Below are 24500 nucleotides of genomic sequence, written 5' to 3'. Positions count from 1 at the left end.
AAATTAAGGCTACCGCTGGGAATTGAAATTAGATAGGGACAGAAAATTGGCCTTGCAGCCGGCCACCTACATACCCCACCAAGAGTTTTTGCAAGAGTTCATAACGTGCAGAGAGCGTGGCACTCTCTCTACATGGGGATTCGGAGTTCACGTCTTAATTCTGACCGGATGTGCTGTGTATTTGATACATCCCGCATAGCAAATAAGCTCATCATAGATACTAAATTTTATATATACGCCAGACGTGCGTTTCGTCTACAAAAGACTCATCAGTGACGCACGAATCCAAAAAAGTTAAAACAAGCCAAATAAAGTTCGAAGTTGAAGAGCATTGAGATCCAAAATTCCTAAAAGTGTTGACAAATACAGCTAATCATATAAGGTAATGAACTTTTCACTTTTGCACGGGATTTACTGCCGGTCGGAAAAAGACCTGTAGATACCATATTTATTTTCTCCAGTTAACCTTAATAGGTTACTGTTCACCGAAATATGTCGTGTGTGGTTTCTTATGGGATTAAGGCAATGCTAGATTTGCCTAATAATCAGTCTTAATAGTTTCTATTTATCTTAGCTGCAACGTTATGAAGACTCATCACAAAATTGAATTATTCATTTTACCTGTACTTCAGGTTTTTTTCAGAGTAATGTGCTTTTAATGCTGTTAAAAGAAATATTACCTTTGAAATGTTTTTTCTCTACACTTAACATGCTTTGTTTCCTTTTAAGTTACAACCATGGTGAGGAAGAAGTCATTCTGTAGCTATGGCTTTATGCACCAAAACATGGAGCAAACTCAAATGATGAGTAGACTCATGTACGAGATTTGTTCAAAGTCGAGCCACTAACACCTAAACTTTGTCAATATTTTTCACAAGTATTCCTAGCCCTTTCAAAGCACACATGTACGCAGCAAAATGGACTTAGTCCTATACGAATTCGCTTATCCGTGCCACATAAATGCACACCGGCATCTTTATCAACCAACGAAAATAACACCATAAGAAGATGACACATCAACATTTACATATTACAAAACAGAAGAATCTAGAACAACAAAATGTGGCACCTGATTTTCTTTCATGTATCTAAATTATTTGTAAAAACCAAAAATTCTATTAGACAATAATTACATTTTTCTTTCCCTTGTTGGCTTGCATTGTTCAATACTATGCTATTTGTATCAATATTCATAACAAGCAATACAAGTATTAAAATATACAGATGCCTTTTGTTTTAAAGACCAAAGAAACAGATGTATGTCAACATGATCTGTCTTTATACCTTCGTTAAGAAAAAAGTTATATATATATAGATTCGGGTATTTCGGTTGAGTGTTTAAGCAAATGTTTCGTAGTAAGATTATTACTTTTTTTGTAGCGTACACATGTGCTTTGTTGAGATACTGGTGAAGAAATTTGATGAAGTTTTGCTATTAATTGCTTCGGCAAGGGGAAACTTTTTTTGAATTCCTGACCATGCTAATAAATTAATAGGAAACAGATTATGTTAAGATATACACACACACAAAATGAGAATACTTTAACCATTATTAAATATGCACTTGACTTAAAAAAATAAATATGTGCAAATTAAAATACCCTTATTTTGTGATGAGTTATCATAACAGAGTGGATGTGTTTGAATTACAAACTACATTAATTAGATAAAGAGCAAATCTATATTTGTTTTATATTGTCTCACCCTTATTAGCCTACAAATCTGACACCCCTATTTTGAGCCTTAAGTTGAAATAACAGGAAATTTGTGTTATTGACTGCATGTTATTAACTTTACGTTACAACTGTAAACAATTACACTTTTATTAAGATCATGCAGTAAAAGGTAACATTGTTCCTTGCAGTGATTTTAACTTGGTAATGTTTTGATATGACTTTTTATCTTACCTTTTTCATCATAAATCACACTTGAAAACTTTGAAAATCTTGTTGATATCAATTTATCAACAAATCTCATGCCACAAGAGAAGCTGATATCCGTGGTAATAGCCTTCAACTCAAATGTATAGTAAAACAAGTTGCCACTGTTTGAACATGAACATTGGTCAGGTCTGCATTCACCATCTTTGTGTAAACATCTTTTTGTGACATGATCATATCTCACGTTGTCTACAGAATTATGATTCATAAGAAATTCTACATGATTTCCATGAGGTTCTCGACAGGAAAAACACGACAAATTAACTGTTTTCATACTGCTTTGATACTGGCTTATGTTCCCAGTCAAGACCACTTCCGTTGACCAGATAATTCCTATTTACAACAAATAAATTCAGAACAAATATTGGTCACTGTCAGAATGTTTTCACTTTTTCTTCAGATTGATTCGTGAACTAAACAGACATAATCAATAAAATAAATGAGACAGAACTGAACAATTCGATTAAAGATACCCGCTTCGGATTCATATAGTTTTACTCAGGTTGGCTAATAAAAAAAAATGATATAATGTTTAAAAGTCCTTTTATAACAGCTTATAAAATTCTTGTTGTTTCTAATAAATTTCAAAAGAACAAAGGTGCCAATGTTAAATGTATGAAAAATCTAGAGAGAATCATTTTCTGCAACAATTAATTGATTCTATCTCAATAACAAAAACGCTATCTTTGCTTTTTTCTACTTTTTAAGTTGCGCTATTTTTCAATCTATCAATCAAATAAAGTAATAGTAGTGTACCTACTTTCGAAGCTCATAAATCGATTCAGAAAAAAAAACCCAAACAAAAAAAATTCGGGTTACAAACTAAATCTGAGGGAAACGCATCAAATATAAGAGAACAACGACACAAAAGAAACACAACATTAAAATGTATCACAAACAGAAACGAACTATAATATAAGATGACAATTTTCCTAAATTGGTACAGGAAAAAGGTTGAACCTGGTTTTGTGGAATGCCAAACCTTCCGCTTTTATGGCAATGTTAAATATAACATTGAAATGCAGTATAAAACTATAAAAGCAGTCCTTAAATAGCTGTCATTTTCACACAGAAGACTGAACATCCTAATGTGTGATTGTATTACTAGTACCAATTTAATGACATTTTGCTCATTGAGGGCTCATTGTTTTTCATGATATCTTCAGTTTGAAGAAAAACGTTTGCATTCAGTCCTATTATCGAAATATACACTACAGGCAATATGAGACTTAAGGAGACGAAACACGCGTCAGGCGTATTTAATTATAATCCTGGTACATTTGATAACTACTACTGCTGATAGACGTTTCGTCCCTGAGGGTATCACCAGCCCAGTATTTAGCACTTCGGTGTTGACAGGAATATCAATTATATGGTCATTTGTAAAAAATTCCTGTTACAAAACTTTGAATTTTTCAAAAGACTAAGAATTTTGTTATCACAGGAAAAGATTACTTTAGATGTATTTGGCACATATTTTTGGAATTTTGGGTCCTCAACGCTCTTTAACTTTGTACTTGTTTGGTTTTATAACTATTTTGATCTTTTCGTCACTGATGAGTTTTATGGAGAAAAAAAGCGCGCCTGGCGTATTACATTATGGTATTTTTGATAAACATTAATTTAATACAACAGTTTTAGCCTTAACTACTAGAGATAAAATTGAGAATGGAAATGGGGAATGTGTCAAAGAGACAACAACCCGACAAAAGAAAAAAAACAACAGCAGAAGGTCACCAACAGGTCTTCAATGTAGCGTTTGAGAAATTCCCGCACCCGGAGGCGTCCTTCAGCCGGCCCCTAAACAAATATATACTAGTTCAGTGATAATGAACGCCATACTAATTTCCAAATTGTACACAAGAAACCAAAATTAAAATAAAACAAGACTAACAAAGACCAGAGGCTCCTGACTTGGGACAGGCGCAAAAACTGCCGGACTCCGAATCCGAAAAATAGGAATAACTTATAATGCAAGTAGTATGTAGTGGTAACATAAAAATGTATTGACAGTTATGAATTTAAACATGCTCATATTTACAATCAAACTTATTTGAATGGGAGGTTCAGTCTATTTCTTGTGGTGGATTTAACCCGAAATGATAAAAGCGTTATTCGTAATAATAATGTCAAAGAGAATAACCACTTTATATACAATGTTTCATTTATATGATTTCTGTTTATTTTTGGTTGATATAGCAAGAAAATGTGCTACTTCTGGTTTCAAGACGCAGCTCCCGAAATCGTATACATGAAGGTAATTTTAAACATCTTGTTAATACATAAATGTATAGTGATTTTGTGATTAACAGACAAACATTGCTATTTCCTGTTTACTACAGATTTGGCTTTGAACGTTTCTGATGAAGCTATATACAGAAAAACGCTTCGGGCGCATGAAATTACTAGATGTGTTGTTCCCACTTTTTTTACTCAAGGTCAATTCTTATTGATCTGTCTCAACATCAGATGACTTCCATCATTATGAAAGTAAAAGAAATAATGCCTTTTGTTAACTTTTGTGCCACCGAGGTTTAAGTGTTTTGTGTAATGTGTTCTTTTTATTTTTGATTGCTGTTTTTGTTTTTTACTCTGCCCTTTCGTTTTTCATTATTTGGTCTTTTTTAATTCGACTCATGATTTTGATTCTTCCCTTGATATAGAGTCTATTTGTTTTTAATAAAGTATACACATTGGGTCATATAAATAAAAGGATTAACTTGTTTGATAATTTGAATAGAAGCTATGTTTTCTAATCACGTATTCACAAAAGCTATGTAGCGTAAACAATACATAATGAGAATATTACCTGCTAATGGCGTAATCAGAGTTTTCAATGTTTGTTTTCCCTGGATACAACTCCATTCACCGTTGACAAGGCTTCTAGTCACGTTTGTTATTGATAACTTTACTTCCTTCTTTAAATAGCTGGCTGTTATATTTGTAAGTTTATTTACAGATGAACATTTTGCGGAAGCATCTTTGAATTTACATTTTCCTTGTTCTTGTTCAAACGTATCATTAATTGAAACAGGTACACCTACAGTCTCCAGTCTGCAAATGATGTCCAGTTTACCAGGAGTCATTTCCCATGTTAAACAAGGAATCGCAGAAAATGCTAACTCTGCAATAAAATTTAAATATATTTGATATATACACCAAGAAAAAAGGAATACCCTGATGTTTTTCTTACACCAATATTTTATAACACATATGTATTTAATATTGTGTATGACAAAAAAGTACATAGAGTAAACATTCTGTTATTGAAATTGAGGTTGGCTAGAAATTTCTTTTTGAAAGAAGAAGATTACAAATGTTTTATAACATGAACAAAAAGCATGCATCAGAATATCTATGTAATCTTGTACCTCCTTGTGTACAAAGTACTATCAACTACCCGTTGAGAAATGGTCATGATATTATTGTTCCATTTTGTAGAATTTCCCTTACAACTAAATCGTTTATTCTCTCTTCTATACGTGAATGGAATAAACTTGATCCAAAAATTCGCAGTGTCGACTATATTTCTAAATTTAAGAAAGAAATAAAAAGCGATAGTCTATTATGTAAAATTGAAACGTTTTATTTGTACGGCCCAAGGAAATTAAATATTATCTAAACGCAATTGCGATGTTCCGCTTCATTCGTAAACAATGACCAATTTAGAGCTAACATTATAAATGATCCTTCTTGCCTTAGTGGGTCCGATATTGAGGATGTCTACCATTACTTCTTCGTTTGCACAAATTACACACTATGTAGAAAAACCTTATAGACAACTTTCGAGCTCGATGCATTTCCGTCAAAGACTCTGATTTTAGTGAACGTCATTTGTGCGTTTAGGGGCGTCGTCACTTCCATTCCAATGTTGAGCGAGTGGTTGGAAAACTATAATTCTATATTGTACGAATTTTTCGGCAAATTGGAATTCTCAAAATTAACAATCAGCATTGCTGTCATTAGGGAATTATCATTAAGTATTTACAGAACAACCATTATTTCTAGTTTATCGTGCACAATGACGATCAATAAGACGCTTGATGAACGTAAATAGGGCAGGGATACAGGCAACCCCCTCTATCTAGTAAATAACGTCATAAAGGCGCGTATAATTGACGAGTTGTTTCCGGTGACGGATGAACTAGAAAGTGGTTTATTCCATAACCTTAACAGGTTATCTGAAAACTTTGTCTTAGATTCCAAACTATTAATTTGCTGACACTCGGAACATTCGAACGAACAAATATTCAAATTTTCAAACATGTTCAAAATTTCATAAAAAGGTCAAACAGATTTCTTATGCCTTGATAGAGCGTTATTATTACTGACACGGAACGTCATCGTTGTCATCAATTCACAAGTCATCGTCACAGAATTATACGATTTTTCAAACTTTCTTTTTCTCTTTTTACTTTCTCTCCTCTTTGTTTACCTATGAAAGCTAGTATTATATCGTATACACTGTTTGTTTTATATGCATGTCCATTATAGTATACTATTATTGTTACTTTATATTGCATTATGGAGAAGACTTCATAAGTATGATTTACTTGTGTCTAATCGAGGTTCAGTATTTGGTGATTTCACTTTAGCTATCATCTCTATACCTTTGATTTTTATATTTTCATATTAAAAGTACATACTGTTTTTGCGGAATGACATTCAATTATTCTCTATCCATTTTATTTTTATAATCAGTTAAAATTTGATCAATTTTATAACTGGTATGTTATAGATCCCCAAAATGTTAATGAAGGAAGCAAAGCAAAGGTTTTATAAAACGTTTCATAAGTTAAGGGTGTTACCTGCTAAGAGACAAAATGTAATTATCAACAACATTCTTGTCACGACGAGAAGTTCATGTCAGAAAGTACTCATACTAGTGCATCCGGTTCTTCTTTCTAGATATAAAATAAAATAATTATAAAGCTGTCATTAGAATAACAAATTAATCTGATACGTGTCGTTTTATTTCACATAATTTACAGTAATTTATATCAGAAAGGAAGCAGAAAATACAAAGGTGATCTTAAAAACTATTAATTGAGATACAAAGAAAGGAAGGAAAAAAGTTTGAAACATAATCATAAGTTAACAAAATACTACATTGAAAACTAAAGAATAAGCAACACGAAATTAGAAAGAAACTGAAATGTAAACAGTTTCTCTCTTCTAGAGTCATCAGCAGTGTCTTTGGTATTTTAAAAAATCTATTATGAACCACAATCGTTAAAATTCAGTCGAGAGAATATAAGAGAGAAAGAGGGATATGACAAATCCATGGTAAGTTTTGAAAAAGATATTCAAGAATGGCTAATCATATGAATGCTGATGACTGATTTATATCAGAAAGGAAGCAGAAAATACAAAGGTGCTCTTAAAAGCTATTAATTGAGATACAAAGAAAGGAAGGAAAAAAGTTTGAAACATAATCATAAGTTAACAAAATACTACATTGAAAACTAAAGAATAAGCAACACGAAATTAGAAAGAAACTGAAATGTAAACAGTTTCTACTCTTCTAGAGTCATCAGCAGTGTCTTTGGTATTTTAAAAAATCTATTATGAACCACAATCGTTATAATTCAGTCGAGAGAATATAAGAGAGAAAGAGGGATATGACAAATCCATGGTAAGTTTTGAAAAAGATATTAAAGAATGGCTAATCATATGAATGCTGATGACTTACGTAAAAACTTAGACACAATAGATAAAACAGCGATTTAAATACTACGAGGGGACACATGAAATATGAAAACAAATCAAAGGCAATAACCTTCAATGAAGAAATCACGCAAGAACTTTCTAGAACAATAAAGAATGTTCCTATGAACAATCACGATTTTGAATATCCTCTTTTTTACTGACTGTTTTATTTAAAGCAAAATGCTCTGATATACATTATATACAAATAGCATTGACCTTAAATTCGAAACATATTTGATTAAGCTGAGATGTTTGTGCAACAGAAAGCATTATTTCCAATATTCCAATTTTTTGGTTTTCTATCAATTTCAATATGAACATACATTTAGTATGTTATGAACATTCAAGTAAGGAGCCTGTAATTCAGTGGTTGTTAATTGTTTATGTGTTACATATTTGTTTTTCGTTCATTTTTTTATACATAAATAAGGCCTCTAGTTTTCTGGTTTGAATTGTTTTACATTGTCAGTTCGGGACCTTTTAAAGCTGAGTATGCGGTATGGGCTTTGCTCGTTGTTGAAGGTCGTACGGTAACCTATTGTTGTTAAAATCTGTGTCATATTGGTATCTTGTGGGTGGAGAGTTGTCTCAACATGGCAATCATACCACATCTTCTTTTTTTTGTAATCAATAAATTTTGTAAAAGATTTAATGACTGGAGAATTTCAGAAAAGGTATCAAAAGTTCACATGAATATTTTTAGCGCTTATCTGTATATTATGAACATTCATAATACATTACTATATAAATATAGTGTATTTACTTTCAATTCTAAGTTTACTAATCGATCCATAGTGGTCATTGATATAGTATACAGACCCTCTCTATTTAATAAACTCTGTGACTGCCGTGGATAGTAAACTTGAAAATGATAGCAGATAGAATTCTGAAAATACACTTTATTCTTTGTATATGTTCAAAGTCTACAGAAAAAAAGTAAACCGGAAGTCTAATCTGACTTAAAATTTCGTCCAATGACGGGACAATATCCGGATGCCTTTTTTCTTGTTTTTCTTCAAAAATAACTCAATCTGAATAATCATATGAATGGATGACAAATGGCAATATGCACTGTACCTATAGGACACAGAACCGTGTTGATTAATTTAATGTGGAAAGAAGAGAAGCGACACCCAAAATGAGGTCTTCTCGTTTAATAGTATAGATGCTTGGTTGATAACTGACTGATGGAAGACATTTTGCAAAATGCTGAAAGTGTACATTTATTCAATTTTGATAACAAATCTTTATCGATACATTTCAAAATACGGTAAATGAATGATAGGTACACTTTTTAAAAGACAACAATGAACAGCAACGCTTTGAATTTTTCAAGGGTAATTACATGCATCGGTAACGTATATGAAAATAAAGAGGTACTAGTATTTGAATAGTTATCAAAGAGGGACGAAAGATACCAGAGGGACAGTCAAACTCATAAATCGATAATAAACTGACAACGCCATAGCTAAAAATGAAAAAAAGACAAATAGATAAACAATAGTGCACATGACACAACATATAACACTAAAGAATAAACAACTCGAACCATACCACAGGTAGCAGGCTTATGATTAAATACGCCAGACGCACGTTTCGTCTACTTATCAGGGACGCTCAGTTCAAAATAGTTATTAACCAAATATGTCAAAAATTGAAGAGCATTGAGGAACCAAAATTACAAAAAGTGGCTTCAAATACGACTAAGGAAATCAACGCCTGGGATAAGAAAATCCAAAGTATTTCGAAACACTCTCAGCTTTGGAAACAGCAAATGATAAAAAAAAAATGACCATGTAATTGATATTCATGACAACACCGCTGACTACGGGGATGGTGATACCCTCGGGGACGAAACGTCCACCAGCATTTGCTTCGACCCAGTAATGTATATAGTTATCAAAGGTACCAGTCCTATAATTTAATACATCAGAAACGGGTTTAATCTGCACACGACACATCAGTGACGTTTAGATAATAAAAATATAAATTCAAACAAGTACAAAACAGAAAAGCATTGAGGAATTAAATTACAAAAGGTTGTGCAAAATACGGCTAAATTTGAAAATGGCAGATACGAAAACTTTCCAATAAAAATCAACTGTACCACATAACGTTTTGTTCGGATGATTACACTTAATGTTCTAATGGTAATTGCATTTCATTTACACCTTCAACCTTTTCTTGGAGTGAAAAAAAAACCCAAAAAAAGAATGAATTAAGTAAATGTTGTCCCCTCGCATCATACATAACAAGTAAGTGGTTATCATAACCGTCGATCACATCTTTACAAGTGATTTGGAAGTTACAATAGAAACAACGGAGTGTCTATTCGTCCGGCTAGCCGGACGAATAGTTAAAAATCTCTATTCGTCCGGCCATCCGTCTGCGGATGCGCAAATCTTCAATATCAATAAAAGTATCATGTGACGCGGAAAGTGTCCCGGATGAGGTGTCGGATAACACACGCGGTGTCGGATAACACACACGCGTATGCAATGGACGTTTTGAGAATTGGAGATCGTGATTTATATTTAAAGATGTCATAGAGTAAACCTGAGAGAATGTGATTGCTTTAAACAAATGTATATAGGAGTGATTCCAGAACAATAGCGTGTACATGTTAACTGTGAGGAATAAGCCTGAAATCACAGTGAAATAATTATTGATGATTTAACCCCATTTACCTTATCATGCTTATGGAGACAAAACGCATTCGGAAAAAAAAACTATATCAAACTTACTTGGATGCATTATTTTCAAGTTATACTACAACGGAGATATATGAACATACTGATATGCCTTGACTGGGAATCAATAAGACACCAGGGTTGGGGTACCCCCTTTTTTCTGTTGTATCTAATACACATTTTTTTCTAAAACAATCTTATCGAAAACACAATCCTACTTTTGGGGACAGGTTGCACGTATCTGCCCTTTTCTCTAATTTCCTATGAATTAAAAATCACCGAACAATTTAAATGAAGAATCGTGCATAATCATATAAAGCCAATAATGATTGGCCCGACTATTTACCTTACATGAAATTCATAGGCAGAACTACAAAAGAGAGAATCATCCCCCACCCCGCCACCCCCCTCTCCTACCCAAATTCCTTTAGAATATTAGAATAAAAAAAATCTGAATCAAATGTATAGTTTTTTTGTATCTTTTTTTTTTATTAGAATGAGTTCTTTTTCATAGAACGATGTTAGACAATATAATTATTTTAAAACAACTCGTGCTTTATTTAAAACCTTCAAAACACGATGCTATATCTCCATCATTATATTTTTGGCCGGACAAATAGCAAAAAACCGTAAAAATGCTATTTGTCCGGCTTGCCGGATGAATAGACATTTTTGACTATTTGTCCGGCTAGCCGGACGAATAGCCACTGCCTAGAAACAATAAGGGCAACTATACATTTATCCATATGGATAGGCTGTAACAGTCTGTAAAGTCCAAAACTTTACAACATAATGAATACAAGTATTTCGTTAGTTTCAAAATACCAGATGTTGTGCTCGATCAGTAAATAAACCATAGATACCACGAATAAATTTTGTATATACGCCAGACGCGCGTTTCGTCTACATATAATCAAGCTCACATTTTACTCGACTAGTCTTTAATTTAAGAACTAAACTAATCTAGGTAAAAAAAAGCTAGAATAGTACACTTTTTTGTTTTACTTTATCAAATCAACTTGGATTTTTATCAAACGATACAGCTGCCTTAGTAATTTATTGATCTTACTGAATCCCAGGTTGTAAGAAGTTTAATGTATTTTTGTCAATTTTAAAAATTAAAATCTAGGTAAATAAAGCTAGACTTTGCAGTTTGCACTATATTCAGATAGTACACTTCAATATTTTTCATTACTTTTTCAAATTAACTTGAATTTTCATCAAACTGTACAGCTATCTTAGTAATATATTGATATCACTGAATCCCAGGTCATTATGTAGTTTGATGTATTGCTGTCAAATTTAAGAAATAAATTAATCTAGGTAACAAAAGCTAGGATATTAGAAATATAGTTTTATTATAATTTGGGATAAAGTATAATATGATATAGTTGTATAGTCTGTTTAATATTTATACCCCCGCTTTAAAAAGGGGGGATACTTTTTTTACCTCTGTCTGTCCTTCCGTCAGTCCGTCAGTCAGTCCGTCCGTCCGTCCGTACCATGAATATTTTTCGTTGCATTTTTCTCAGGAACTACAATACAAGGATTTCTGACATTTGGTTTCAGGGTTTATCTAAGCCAGCTATACCGTGTGATGCGTTTTCAGATTGATCACTTGACAACTTCCTGTTTACCGAACACTTGTATGATTTTACACATGATAGCCAAGTTGAAAATTTTCGTCACATTTTTCTCAGGAACTACAATATAAGGTTTTCTGAAATTTGGTTTCAGGATTTATATAAGTCAGCTATACCGTGTGATGCATTTTCAGATTCATCACTCGACAACTTCCTGTTTACCGAACACTTGCATATTTTTACACTATTTATATGGGGACGTTGTCCCCAATAACAGTAGAAAATTCAATAAAAAAAAAAATTCGGGAAAATTTCCCGAATTTTTCATTGTACTAATGAACTCAAAATCGTTCAATTCTTTTTATGTCATGTTTTGAAATCCCGGACCTGCGCAGAAATGTACAATGTACTTCCTTTTTCCGGTGTCGTTTGTATGAATCTTTGACATATTTTATATATTTGTCAGTCTAGTATATATAAATAGGAAGGAACGCAATACAAATTTCATTTTTAATAATTCCTTGATATGAAAAAACGTGGAAAAAACGTTACCTGATGATAGCGTTTCTTTGTTTACATTGCATATGACGTCATAATTTGAATAACGTCACAACTTTAATCCCTACCAACAGAACCAAAATTGGAAACGTTACGGTATTTCCGTGGTTTTTTTTAACAAATATTTAAGTTACAAAAAATAATTCATACAGACTTCGTCCCCATTTACAGGTAATGCCTGCCTCATAATGTGAAGTTAGCAGCCGGTTCGTTATTCGTTATTCGATATTCAATATCCAATCGGCTGCTAGCAGCCAGTTTGATATTCAAAATTAAGTGAAAAAATTACAAGAAAATTAAATACTTGATAACATAAAAAGCATGATTTTCATATTGAAAAAGATTGATAAGATTCGTAGGAAATCGTTAAATGACCTTTTCAAGCTGTCGTAATTTCTCGTCGTAATTTCCGAATATAAACCCTTTTCCATGTTACATATTTGCCTTAATGTAATATAGAGTTTTGTCAATAAAACGACTTCAAAGATGTACTTTTGTGTATAATATTTCTTAAGACAAAATGAAAAACCCATAACTCTAGAAATATTTATAACTATAAATAGAAATATATATGGAAAGCCAGAAAAAAAAAAAAAAAAAATCATTCGAAAAATGTCAAAATTTTAGGACAAAGGGCACAGGGTAATGGTGAGAGCCCCCTGATCTCTCAATCTTTCTAATATTTGACAGACATTTAGTCAATAGGTAGATACAAACGTGAGTAAAAGGAATTTGGGTACACGTCCTGTTTTCTATGTTTACGGAGCGCCCAAAGTGCCAGTTGGATATTCAAAATATATAGCGAAAACCTACCCGAGACCGCTTAATTGAGGTTGAGACCCCCCGGGTCTTTCAATGTCCGTAAAATTCAACCTAATCATTGACTCTGTATATATAAAGGTTGTATTAGATGGATTTACCAGAATAACGTCATCTTCTATATCTACGGAGGGCTAAGATTGTCACTTTTCAGTCGAAAAATGTCAAAATTTTAGGACAAAGGGCACAGGGTAATGGTGAGAGCCCCCTGATCTCTCAATCTTTCTAATATTTGACAGACATTTAGTCAATAGGTAGATACAAACGTGACTAAAAGGAATTTGGGTACACTTCCTGTTTTCCTATGTTTACGGAGCGCCCAAAGTGCCAGTTAGATATTCAAAATATATAGCGAAAACCTACCCGAGACCGCTTAATTGAGGTTGAGACCCCCCGGGTCTTTCAATGTCCGTAAAATTCGACCTAATCATTGACTCTGTATATATAAAGGTTGTATTAGATGGATTTACCAGAATAACGTCATCTTCTATATCTACGGAGGGCTAAGATTGTCACTTTTCAGTCGAAAAATGTCAAAATTTTAGGACAAAGGGCACAGGGTAATGGTGAGAGCCCCCTGATCTCTCAATCTTTCTAATATTTGACAGACATTTAGTCAATAGGTAGATACAAACGTGAGTAAAAGGAATTTGGGTACACTTCCTGTTTTCTATGTTTACGGAGCGCCCAAAGTGCCAGTTGGATATTCAAAATATATAGCGAAAACCTACCCGAGACCGCTTAATTGAGGTTGAGACCCCCCGGGTCTTTCAATGTCCGTAAAATTCAACCTAATCATTGACTCTGTATATATAAAGGTTGTATTAGATGGATTTACCAGAATAACGTCATCTTCTATATCTACGGAGGGCTAAGATTGTCACTTTTCAGTCGAAAAATGTCAAAATTTTAGGACAAAGGGCACAGGGTAATGGTGAGAGCCCCCTGATCTCTCAATCTTTCTAATATTTGACAGACATTTAGTCAATAGGTAGATACAAACGTGACTAAAAGGAATTTGGGTACACTTCCTGTTTTCTATGTTTACGGAGCGCCCAAAGTGCCAGTTGGATATTCAAAATATATAGAGAAAACCTACCCGAGACCGCTTAATTGAGGTTGAGACCCCCCGGGTCTTTCAATGTCCGTAAAATTCAACCTAATCATTGACTCTGTATATATAAAGGTTGTATTAGATGGATTTACCAGAATAACGTCATCTTCTATATCTACGGAGGGCTAAGATTGTCACTTTTCAGTCGAAAAATGTCAAAATTTTAGGACAAAGGGCACAGGGTAATGGTGAGAGCCCCCTGATCTCTCAATCTTTCTAATATTTGACAGACATTTAGTCAATAGGTAGATACAAACGTGAGTAAAAGGAATTTGGGTACACTTCCTGTTTTCTATGTTTACGGAGCGCCCAAAGTGCCAGTTGGATATTCAAAATATATAGCGAAAACCTACCCGAGACCGCTTAATTGAGGTTGAGACCCCCCGGGTCTTTCAATGTCCGTAAAATTCAACCTAATCATTGACTCTGTATATATAAAGGTTGTATTAGATGGATTTACCAGAATAACGTCATCTTCTATATCTACGGAGGGCTAAGATTGTCACTTTTCAGTCGAAAAATGTCAAAATTTTAGGACAAAGGGCACAGGGTAATGGTGAGAGCCCCCTGATCTCTCAATCTTTCTAATATTTGACAGACATTTAGTCAATAGGTAGATACAAACGTGACTAAAAGGAATTTGGGTACACTTCCTGTTTTCTATGTTTACGGAGCGCCCAAAGTGCCAGTTGGATATTCAAAATATATAGAGAAAACCTACCCGAGACCGCTTAATTGAGGTTGAGACCCCCCGGGTCTTTCAATGTCCGTAAAATTCAACCTAATCATTGACTCTGTATATATAAAGGTTGTATTAGATGGATTTACCAGAATAACGTCATCTTCTATATCTACGGAGGGCTAAGATTGTCACTTTTCAGTCGAAAAATGTCAAAATTTTAGGACAAAGGGCACAGGGTAATGGTGAGAGCCCCCTGATCTCTCAATCTTTCTAATATTTGACAGACATTTAGTCAATAGGTAGATACAAACGTGACTAAAAGGAATTTGGGTACACTTCCTGTTTTCCTATGTTTACGGAGCGCCCAAAGTGCCAGTTAGATATTCAAAATATATAGCGAAAACTTACCCGAGACCGCTTAATTGAGGTTGAGACCCCCCGGGTCTTTCAATGTCCGTAAAATTCGACCTAATCATTGACTCTGTATATATAAAGGTTGTATTAGATGGATTTACCAGAATAACGTCATCTTCTATATCTACGGAGGGCTAAGATTGTCACTTTTCAGTCGAAAAATGTCAAAATTTTAGGACAAAGGGCACAGGGTAATGGTGAGAGCCCCCTGATCTCTCAATCTTTCTAATATTTGACAGACATTTAGTCAATAGGTAGATACAAACGTGAGTAAAAGGAATTTGGGTACACTTCCTGTTTTCTATGTTTACGGAGCGCCCAAAGTGCCAGTTGGATATTCAAAATATATAGCGAAAACCTACCCGAGACCGCTTAATTGAGGTTGAGACCCCCCGGGTCTTTCAATGTCCGTAAAATTCAACCTAATCATTGACTCTGTATATATAAAGGTTGTATTAGATGGATTTACCAGAATAACGTCATCTTCTATATCTACGGAGGGCTAAGATTGTCACTTTTCAGTCGAAAAATGTCAAAATTTTAGGACAAAGGGCACAGGGTAATGGTGAGAGCCCCCTGATCTCTCAATCTTTCTAATATTTGACAGACATTTAGTCAATAGGTAGATACAAACGTGACTAAAAGGAATTTGGGTACACTTCCTGTTTTCTATGTTTACGGAGCGCCCAAAGTGCCAGTTGGATATTCAAAATATATAGAGAAAACCTACCCGAGACCGCTTAATTGAGGTTGAGACCCCCCGGGTCTTTCAATGTCCGTAAAATTCAACCTAATCATTGACTCTGTATATATAAAGGTTGTATTAGATGGATTTACCAGAATAACGTCATCTTCTATATCTACGGAGGGCTAAGATTGTCACTTTTCAGTCGAAAAATGTCAAAATTTTAGGACAAAGGGCACAGGGTAATGGTGAGAGCCCCCTGATCTCTCAATCTTTCTAATATTTGACAGACATTTAGTCAATAGGTAGATACAAACGTGAGTAAAAGGAATTTGGGTACACTTCCTGTTTTCTATGTTTACGGAGCGCCCAAAGTGCCAGTTGGATATTCAAAATATATAGCGAAAACCTACCCGAGACCGCTTAATTGAGGTTGAGACCCCCCGGGTCTTTCAATGTCCGTAAAATTCAACCTAATCATTGACTCTGTATATATAAAGGTTGTATTAGATGGATTTACCAGAATAACGTCATCTTCTATATCTACGGAGGGCTAAGATTGTCACTTTTCAGTCGAAAAATGTCAAAATTTTAGGACAAAGGGCACAGGGTAATGGTGAGAGCCCCCTGATCTCTCAATCTTTCTAATATTTGACAGACATTTAGTCAATAGGTAGATACAAACGTGACTAAAAGGAATTTGGGTACACTTCCTGTTTTCCTATGTTTACGGAGCGCCCAAAGTGCCAGTTAGATATTCAAAATATATAGCGAAAACCTACCCGAGACCGCTTAATTGAGGTTGAGACCCCCCGGGTCTTTAAATGTCCGTAAAATTCGACCTAATCATTGACTCTGTATATATAAAGGTTGTATTAGATGGATTTACCAGAATAACGTCATCTTCTATATCTACGGAGGGCTAAGATTGTCACTTTTCAGTCGAAAAATGTCAAAATTTTAGGACAAAGGGCACAGGGTAATGGTGAGAGCCCCCTGATCTCTCAATCTTTCTAATATTTGACAGACATTTAGTCAATAGGTAGATACAAACGTGAGTAAAAGGAATTTGGGTACACTTCCTGTTTTCTATGTTTACGGAGCGCCCAAAGTGCCAGTTGGATATTCAAAATATATAGCGAAAACCTACCCGAGACCGCTTAATTGAGGTTGAGACCCCCCGGGTCTTTCAATGTCCGTAAAATTCAACCTAATCATTGACTCTGTATATATAAAGGTTGTATTAGATGGATTTACCAGAATAACGTCATCTTCTATATCTACGGAGGGCTAAGATTGTCACTTTTCAGTCGAAAAATGTCAAAATTTTAGGACAAAGGGCACAGGGTAATGGTGAGAGCCCCCTGATCTCTCAATCTTTCTAATATTTGACAGACATTTAGTCAATAGGTAGATACAAACGTGACTAAAAGGAATTTGGGTACACTTCCTGTTTTCTATGTTTACGGAGCGCCCAAAGTGCCAGTTGGATATTCAAAATATATAGAGAAAACCTACCCGAGACCGCTTAATTGAGGTTGAGACCCCCCGGGTCTTTCAATGTCCGTAAAATTCAACCTAATCATTGACTCTGTATATATAAAGGTTGTATTTGATGGATTTACCAGAATAACGTCATCTTCTATATCTACGGAGGGCTAAGATTGTCACTTTTCAGTCGAAAAATGTCAAAATTTTAGGACAAAGGGCACAGGGTAATGGTGAGAGCCCCCTGATCTCTCAATCTTTCTAATATTTGACAGACATTTAGTCAATAGGTAGATACAAACGTGAGTAAAAGGAATTTGGGTACACTTCCTGTTTTCTATGTTTACGGAGCGCCCAAAGTGCCAGTTGGATATTCAAAATATATAGCGAAAACCTACCCGAGACCGCTTAATTGAGGTTGAGACCCCCCAGGTCTTTCAATGTCCGTAAAATTCAACCTAATCATTGACTCTGTATATATAAAGGTTGTATTAGATGGATTTACCAGAATAACGTCATCTTCTATATCTACGGAGGGCTAAGATTGTCACTTTTCAGTCGAAAAATGTCAAAATTTTAGGACAAAGGGCACAGGGTAATGGTGAGAGCCCCCTGATCTCTCAATCTTTCTAATATTTGACAGACATTTAGTCAATAGGTAGATACAAACGTGACTAAAAGGAATTTGGGTACACTTCCTGTTTTCTATGTTTACGGAGCGCCCAAAGTGCCAGTTGGATATTCAAAATATATAGAGAAAACCTACCCGAGACCGCTTAATTGAGGTTGAGACCCCCCGGGTCTTTCAATGTCCGTAAAATTCAACCTAATCATTGACTCTGTATATATAAAGGTTGTATTAGATGGATTTACCAGAATAACGTCATCTTCTATATCTACGGAGGGCTAAGATTGTCACTTTTCAGTCGAAAAATGTCAAAATTTTAGGACAAAGGGCACAGGGTAATGGTGAGAGCCCCCTGATCTCTCAATCTTTCTAATATTTGACAGACATTTAGTCAATAGGTAGATACAAACGTGAGTAAAAGGAATTTGGGTACACTTCCTGTTTTCTATGTTTACGGAGCGCCCAAAGTGCCAGTTGGATATTCAAAATATATAGCGAAAACCTACCCGAGACCGCTTAATTGAGGTTGAGACCCCCCGGGTCTTTCAATGTCCGTAAAATTCAACCTAATCATTGACTCTGTATATATAAAGGTTGTATTAGATGGATTTACCAGAATAACGTCATCTTCTATATCTACGGAGGGCTAAGATTGTCACTTTTCAGTCGAAAAATGTCAAAATTTTAGGACAAAGGGCACAGGGTAATGGTGAGAGCCCCCTGATCTCTCAATCTTTCTAATATTTGACAGACATTTAGTCAATAGGTAGATACAAACGTGACTAAAAGGAATTTGGGTACACTTCCTGTTTTCTATGTTTACGGAGCGCCCAAAGTGCCAGTTGGATATTCAAAATATATAGAGAAAACCTACCCGAGACCGCTTAATTGAGGTTGAGACCCCCCGGGTCTTTCAATGTCCGTAAAATTCAACCTAATCATTGACTCTGTATATATAAAGGTTGTATTAGATGGATTTACCAGAATAACGTCATCTTCTATATCTACGGAGGGCTAAGATTGTCACTTTTCAGTCGAAAAATGTCAAAATTTTAGGACAAAGGGCACAGGGTAATGGTGAGAGCCCCCTGATCTCTCAATCTTTCTAATATTTAACAGACATTTAGTCAATAGGTAGATACAAACGTGAGTAAAAGGAATTTGGGTACACTTCCTGTTTTCTATGTTTACGGAGCGCCCAAAGTGCCAGTTGGATATTCAAAATATATAGCGAAAACCTACCCGAGACCGCTTAATTGAGGTTGAGACCCCCCGGGTCTTTCAATGTCCGTAAAATTCAACCTAATCATTGACTCTGTATATATAAAGGTTGTATTAGATGGATTTACCAGAATAACGTCATCTTCTATATCTACGGAGGGCTAAGATTGTCACTTTTCAGTCGAAAAATGTCAAAATTTTAGGACAAAGGGCACAGGGTAATGGTGAGAGCCCCCTGATCTCTCAATCTTTCTAATATTTGACAGACATTTAGTCAATAGGTAGATACAAACGTGAGTAAAAGGAATTTGGGTACACTTTCTGTTTTCTATGTTTACGGAGCGCCCAAAGTGCCAGTTGGATATTCAAAATATATAGAGAAAACCTACCCGAGACCGCTTAATTGAGGTTGAGACCCCCCGGGTCTTTCAATGTCCGTAAAATTCAACCTAATCATTGAGTCTGTATATATAAAGGTTGTATTAGATGGATTTACCAGAATAACGTCATCTTCTATATCTACGGAGGGCTAAGATTGTCACTTTTCAGTCGAAAAATGTCAAAATTTTAGGACAAAGGGCACAGGGTAATGGTGAGAGCCCCCTGATCTCTCAATCTTTCTAATATTTGACAGACATTTAGTCAATAGGTAGATACAAACGTGACTAAAAGGAATTTGGGTACACTTCCTGTTTTCTATGTTTACGGAGCGCCCAAAGTGCCAGTTGGATATTCAAAATATATAGCGAAAACCTACCCGAGACCGCTTAATTGAGGTTGAGACCCCCCGGGTCTTTCAATGTCCGTAAAATTCAACCTAATCATTGACTCTGTATATATAAAGGTTGTATTAGATGGATTTACCAGAATAACGTCATCTTCTATATCTACGGAGGGCTAAGATTGTCACTTTTCAGTCGAAAAATGTCAAAATTTTAGGACAAAGGGCACAGGGTAATGGTGAGAGCCCCCTGATCTCTCAATCTTTCTAATATTTGACAGACATTTAGTCAATAGGTAGATACAAACGTGAGTAAAAGGAATTTGGGTACACTTCCTGTTTTCTATGTTTACGGAGCGCCCAAAGTGCCAGTTGGATATTCAAAATATATAGCGAAAACCTACCCGAGACCGCTTAATTGAGGTTGAGACCCCCCGGGTCTTTCAATGTCCGTAAAATTCAACTTAATCATTGACTCTGTATATATAAAGGTTGTATTAGATGGATTTACCAGAATAACGTCATCTTCTATATCTACGGAGGGCTAAGATTGTCACTTTTCAGTCGAAAAATGTCAAAATTTTAGGACAAAGGGCACAGGGTAATGGTGAGAGCCCCCTGATCTCTCAATCTTTCTAATATTTGACAGACATTTAGTCAATAGGTAGATACAAACGTGAGTAAAAGGAATTTGGGTACACTTCCTGTTTTCTATGTTTACGGAGCGCCCAAAGTGCCAGTTGGATATTCAAAATATATAGCGAAAACCTACCCGAGACCGCTTAATTGAGGTTGAGACCCCCCGGGTCTTTCAATGTCCGTAAAATTCAACCTAATCATTGACTCTGTATATATAAAGGTTGTATTAGATGGATTTACCAGAATAACGTCATCTTCTATATCTTCGGAGGGCTAAGATTGTCACTTTTCAGTCGAAAAATGTCAAAATTTTAGGACAAAGGGCACAGGGTAATGGTGAGAGCCCCCTGATCTCTCAATCTTTCTAATATTTGACAGACATTTAGTCAATAGGTAGATACAAACGTGACTAAAAGGTATTTTGGCACTTTGGGCGCTCCGTAAACATAGAAGACAGGAAGTGTACCCAAATTCATTTTAGTCACGTTTGTATCTACCTATTGACTAAATGTCTGCATAATATTAGAAAGATTGAGAGACCAGGGGGCTCTCACCATTACCCTGTGCCCTTTGTCCTAAATTTTTTAAATTTTTTGACTGAAAAGTGACAATCTAAGCCCTCCGTAGATATTGATGATGACGTTATTCTGAACAATCCTTCTATTATAACCTTTATATATACAGTGTCAATGCTTTGGTTGAATTTTAAGGACATTGAAAGACCAGGGGGGTCTCAACCTCATTTAAGCGGTCTCGGATAGTTTTTCGCTATATATTTTGAATATCCAACTGGCACTTTGGGCGCTCCGTAAACATGGAAGACCAGGGGGGTCTCAACCTCATTTAAGCGGTCTCGGATAGTTTTTCGCTATATATTTTGAATATCCAACTGGCACTTTGGGCGCTCCGTAAACATGGAAGACAGAAAGTGTACCCAAATTCATTTTAGTCACGTTTGTATCTACCTATTGACTAAATGTCTGCATAATATTAGAAAGATTGAGAGATCAGGGGGCTCTCACCATTACCCTGTGCCCTTTGTCCTAAAATTTTGTCATTTTTTGACTGAAAATTGACAATCTAAGCCCTCCGTAGATATTGATGATGACGTTATTCTGAACAATCCTTCTATTATAACCTTGAAATATATACAGGGTCAATACTTTGGTTGAATTTTAAGGACTTTGAAAAACCAGGGGGTCTCAACCTCATTTAAGCGGTCTCGGATAGTTTTTCGCTATATATTTTGAATATCCGACTGGCACTTTGGGCGCTCCGTAAACATGGAAGACAGGAAGTGTACCCAAATTCATTTTAGTCACGTTTGTATCTACCTATTGACTAAATGTCTGCATAATATTAGAAAGATTGAGAGATCAGGGGGCTCTCACCATTACCCTGTGCCCTTTGTCCTAAATTTTTTTCATTTTTTGACTGAAAAGTGACAATCTAAGCCCTCCGTAGATATTGATGATGACGTTATTCTGAACAATCCTTCTATTATAACCTTTATATATACAGTGTCAATGCTTTAGTTGAATATTAAGGACATTGAAAGACCAGGGGGGTCTCAACCTCATTTAAGCAGTCTCAGATAGTTTTTCGCTATATATTTTGAATATCCAACTGGCACTTTGGGCGCTCCGTAAACATGGAAGACAGAAAGTGTACCCAAATTCATTTTAGTCACGTTTGTATCTACCTATTGACTAAATGTCTGCATAATATTAGAAAGATTGAGAGATCAGGGGGCTCTCACCATTACCCTGTGCCCTTTGTCCTAAAATTTTGCCATTTTTTGACTGAAAAGTGACAATCTAAGCCCTCCGTAGATATTGATGATGACGTTATTCTGAAGAATCCTTCTATTATAACCTTTATATATACAGTGTCAATACTTTGGTTGAATTTTAAGGACATTGAAAGACCAGGGGGGTCTCAACCTCATTTAAGCGGTCTCGGATAGTTTTTCGCTATACATTTTGAATATCCAACTGGCACTTTGGGCGCTCCGTAAACATGGAAGACAGAAAGTGTACCCAAATTCATTTAAGTCACGTTTGTATCTACCTATTGACTAAATGTCTGCATAATATTAGAAAGATTGAGAGATCAGGGGGCTCTCACCATTACCCTGTGCCCTTTGTCCTAAAATTTTTTAATTTTTTAACTGAAAAGTGACAATCTAAGCCCTCCGTAGATATTGATGATGACGTTATTCTGAACAATCCTTCTATTATAACCTTTATATATACAGTGTCAATACTTTGGTTGAATTTTAAGGACATTGAAAGACCCGGGGGGTCTCAACCTCATTTAAGCGGTCTCGGATAGGTTTTCGCTATATATTTTGAATATCCAACTGGCACTTTGGGCGCTCCGTAAACATGGAAGACAGGATATGTACCCAAATTAATTTAGTCACGTTTGTTTCTACCTATTGACTAAATGTCTGCATAATATTAAAAAGATTGAGAGATCAGGGGCTCTCACCATTACCCTGTGCCCTTTGTCCTAAAATTTTGTCATTTTTTGACTGAAAAGTGACAATCTAAGCCCTTCGTAGATATTGATGATGACGTTATTCTGAACAATCCTTCTATTATAACCTTTATATATACAGTGTCAATGCTTTGGTTGAATTTTAAGGACATTGAAAAACCAGGGGGGTCTCAACCTCATTTAAGCGGTCTCGGTTAGTTTTTCGCTATATATTTTGAATATCCAACTGGCACTTTGGGCGCTCCGTAAACATGGAAGACAGGAAGTGTACCCAAATTCATTTTAGTCACGTTTGTATCTACATATTGACTAAATGTCTGCTTACTATTAGAAAGATTGAGAGATCAGGGGGCTATCACCCTTGCCCTGTGCCCTTTGTCCTTAAATTTTGATAATTTTTAGCTAAAAAGTGACAATATAAGCCCTCCATAGATATTAAAAATGACAATATTCTGGGAAATCCTTCTAATACAGCCTTTATATATATAGGGTCTATGATTTAATTTAATTTTATGGACATTGAAAGACCAGGGGGGTCTCACCTTCATTTAAGCGGTCTCAGGTAGGTTTTCACTATATATTTTGAATATCCAACTGGCACTTTGGGCGCTCCGTAAACATGAAAGACAGAGAGTGTACCCAAATTCCTTTTAGTCACGTTTGTATTTACCTGTAAACTAAATGTTTGCTTAATATTAGACAGATTGAGAGATCAGGGGGCTATCACCATTGCCCTGTGCTCTTTGTCCTTAAATTTTGAGAATTTTTAGCTAAAAAGTGACAATATAAGCCCTCCATAGATATCGAATATGACAATTGGGAAATCCTTCTAAAACAACCTTTATATATATACAGAGTCTATGAGTTAATTTAATTTTATGGACATAAAAGGCCAGGGGGGTCTCAACCTCATTTAAGCGGTCTCAGGTAGGTTTTCACTATATATTTTGAATATCAAACTGGCACTTTGGGCGCTCCGTAAACATGAAAGACAGGAAGTGTACCCAAATTCCTTTTAGTCACGTTTGTATTTACCTGTAAACTAAATGTCTGCTTAATATTAGACAGATTGAGAGATCAGGGGGCTATCACCATTGCCCTGTGCTC

At 35.3% G+C, this 24500-nt stretch overlaps 1 protein-coding gene across 1 annotated transcript in view; it reads right to left on the bottom strand.

Moving 5' to 3' along the window:
* Positions 1 to 24500, bottom strand: part of LOC143082359 (uncharacterized) — a 52631-nt gene that overhangs the window by 22224 nt on the left and 5907 nt on the right. Inside the window, exons 2-4 of the mRNA XM_076258003.1 lie at positions 6749 to 6844; positions 4750 to 5064; positions 1908 to 2273 (exon numbers count right to left, since the gene is read on the bottom strand). Of these exons, the coding sequence (XP_076114118.1) occupies positions 1908 to 2273; positions 4750 to 5064; positions 6749 to 6782 (715 nt within the window). The 5' untranslated portion in view covers positions 6783 to 6844. The remainder of the gene's footprint in view (positions 1 to 1907; positions 2274 to 4749; positions 5065 to 6748; positions 6845 to 24500) is intronic.

The sequence above is a fragment of the Mytilus galloprovincialis genome, chromosome 7 (assembly GCF_965363235.1).
Source record: "Mytilus galloprovincialis chromosome 7, xbMytGall1.hap1.1, whole genome shotgun sequence".
Taxonomy (NCBI): Eukaryota; Metazoa; Mollusca; class Bivalvia; order Mytilida; family Mytilidae; genus Mytilus; species Mytilus galloprovincialis.
Note: the sequence above shows the minus strand (reverse complement) of the source record. Positions and strands in the feature narration are given on the sequence as shown.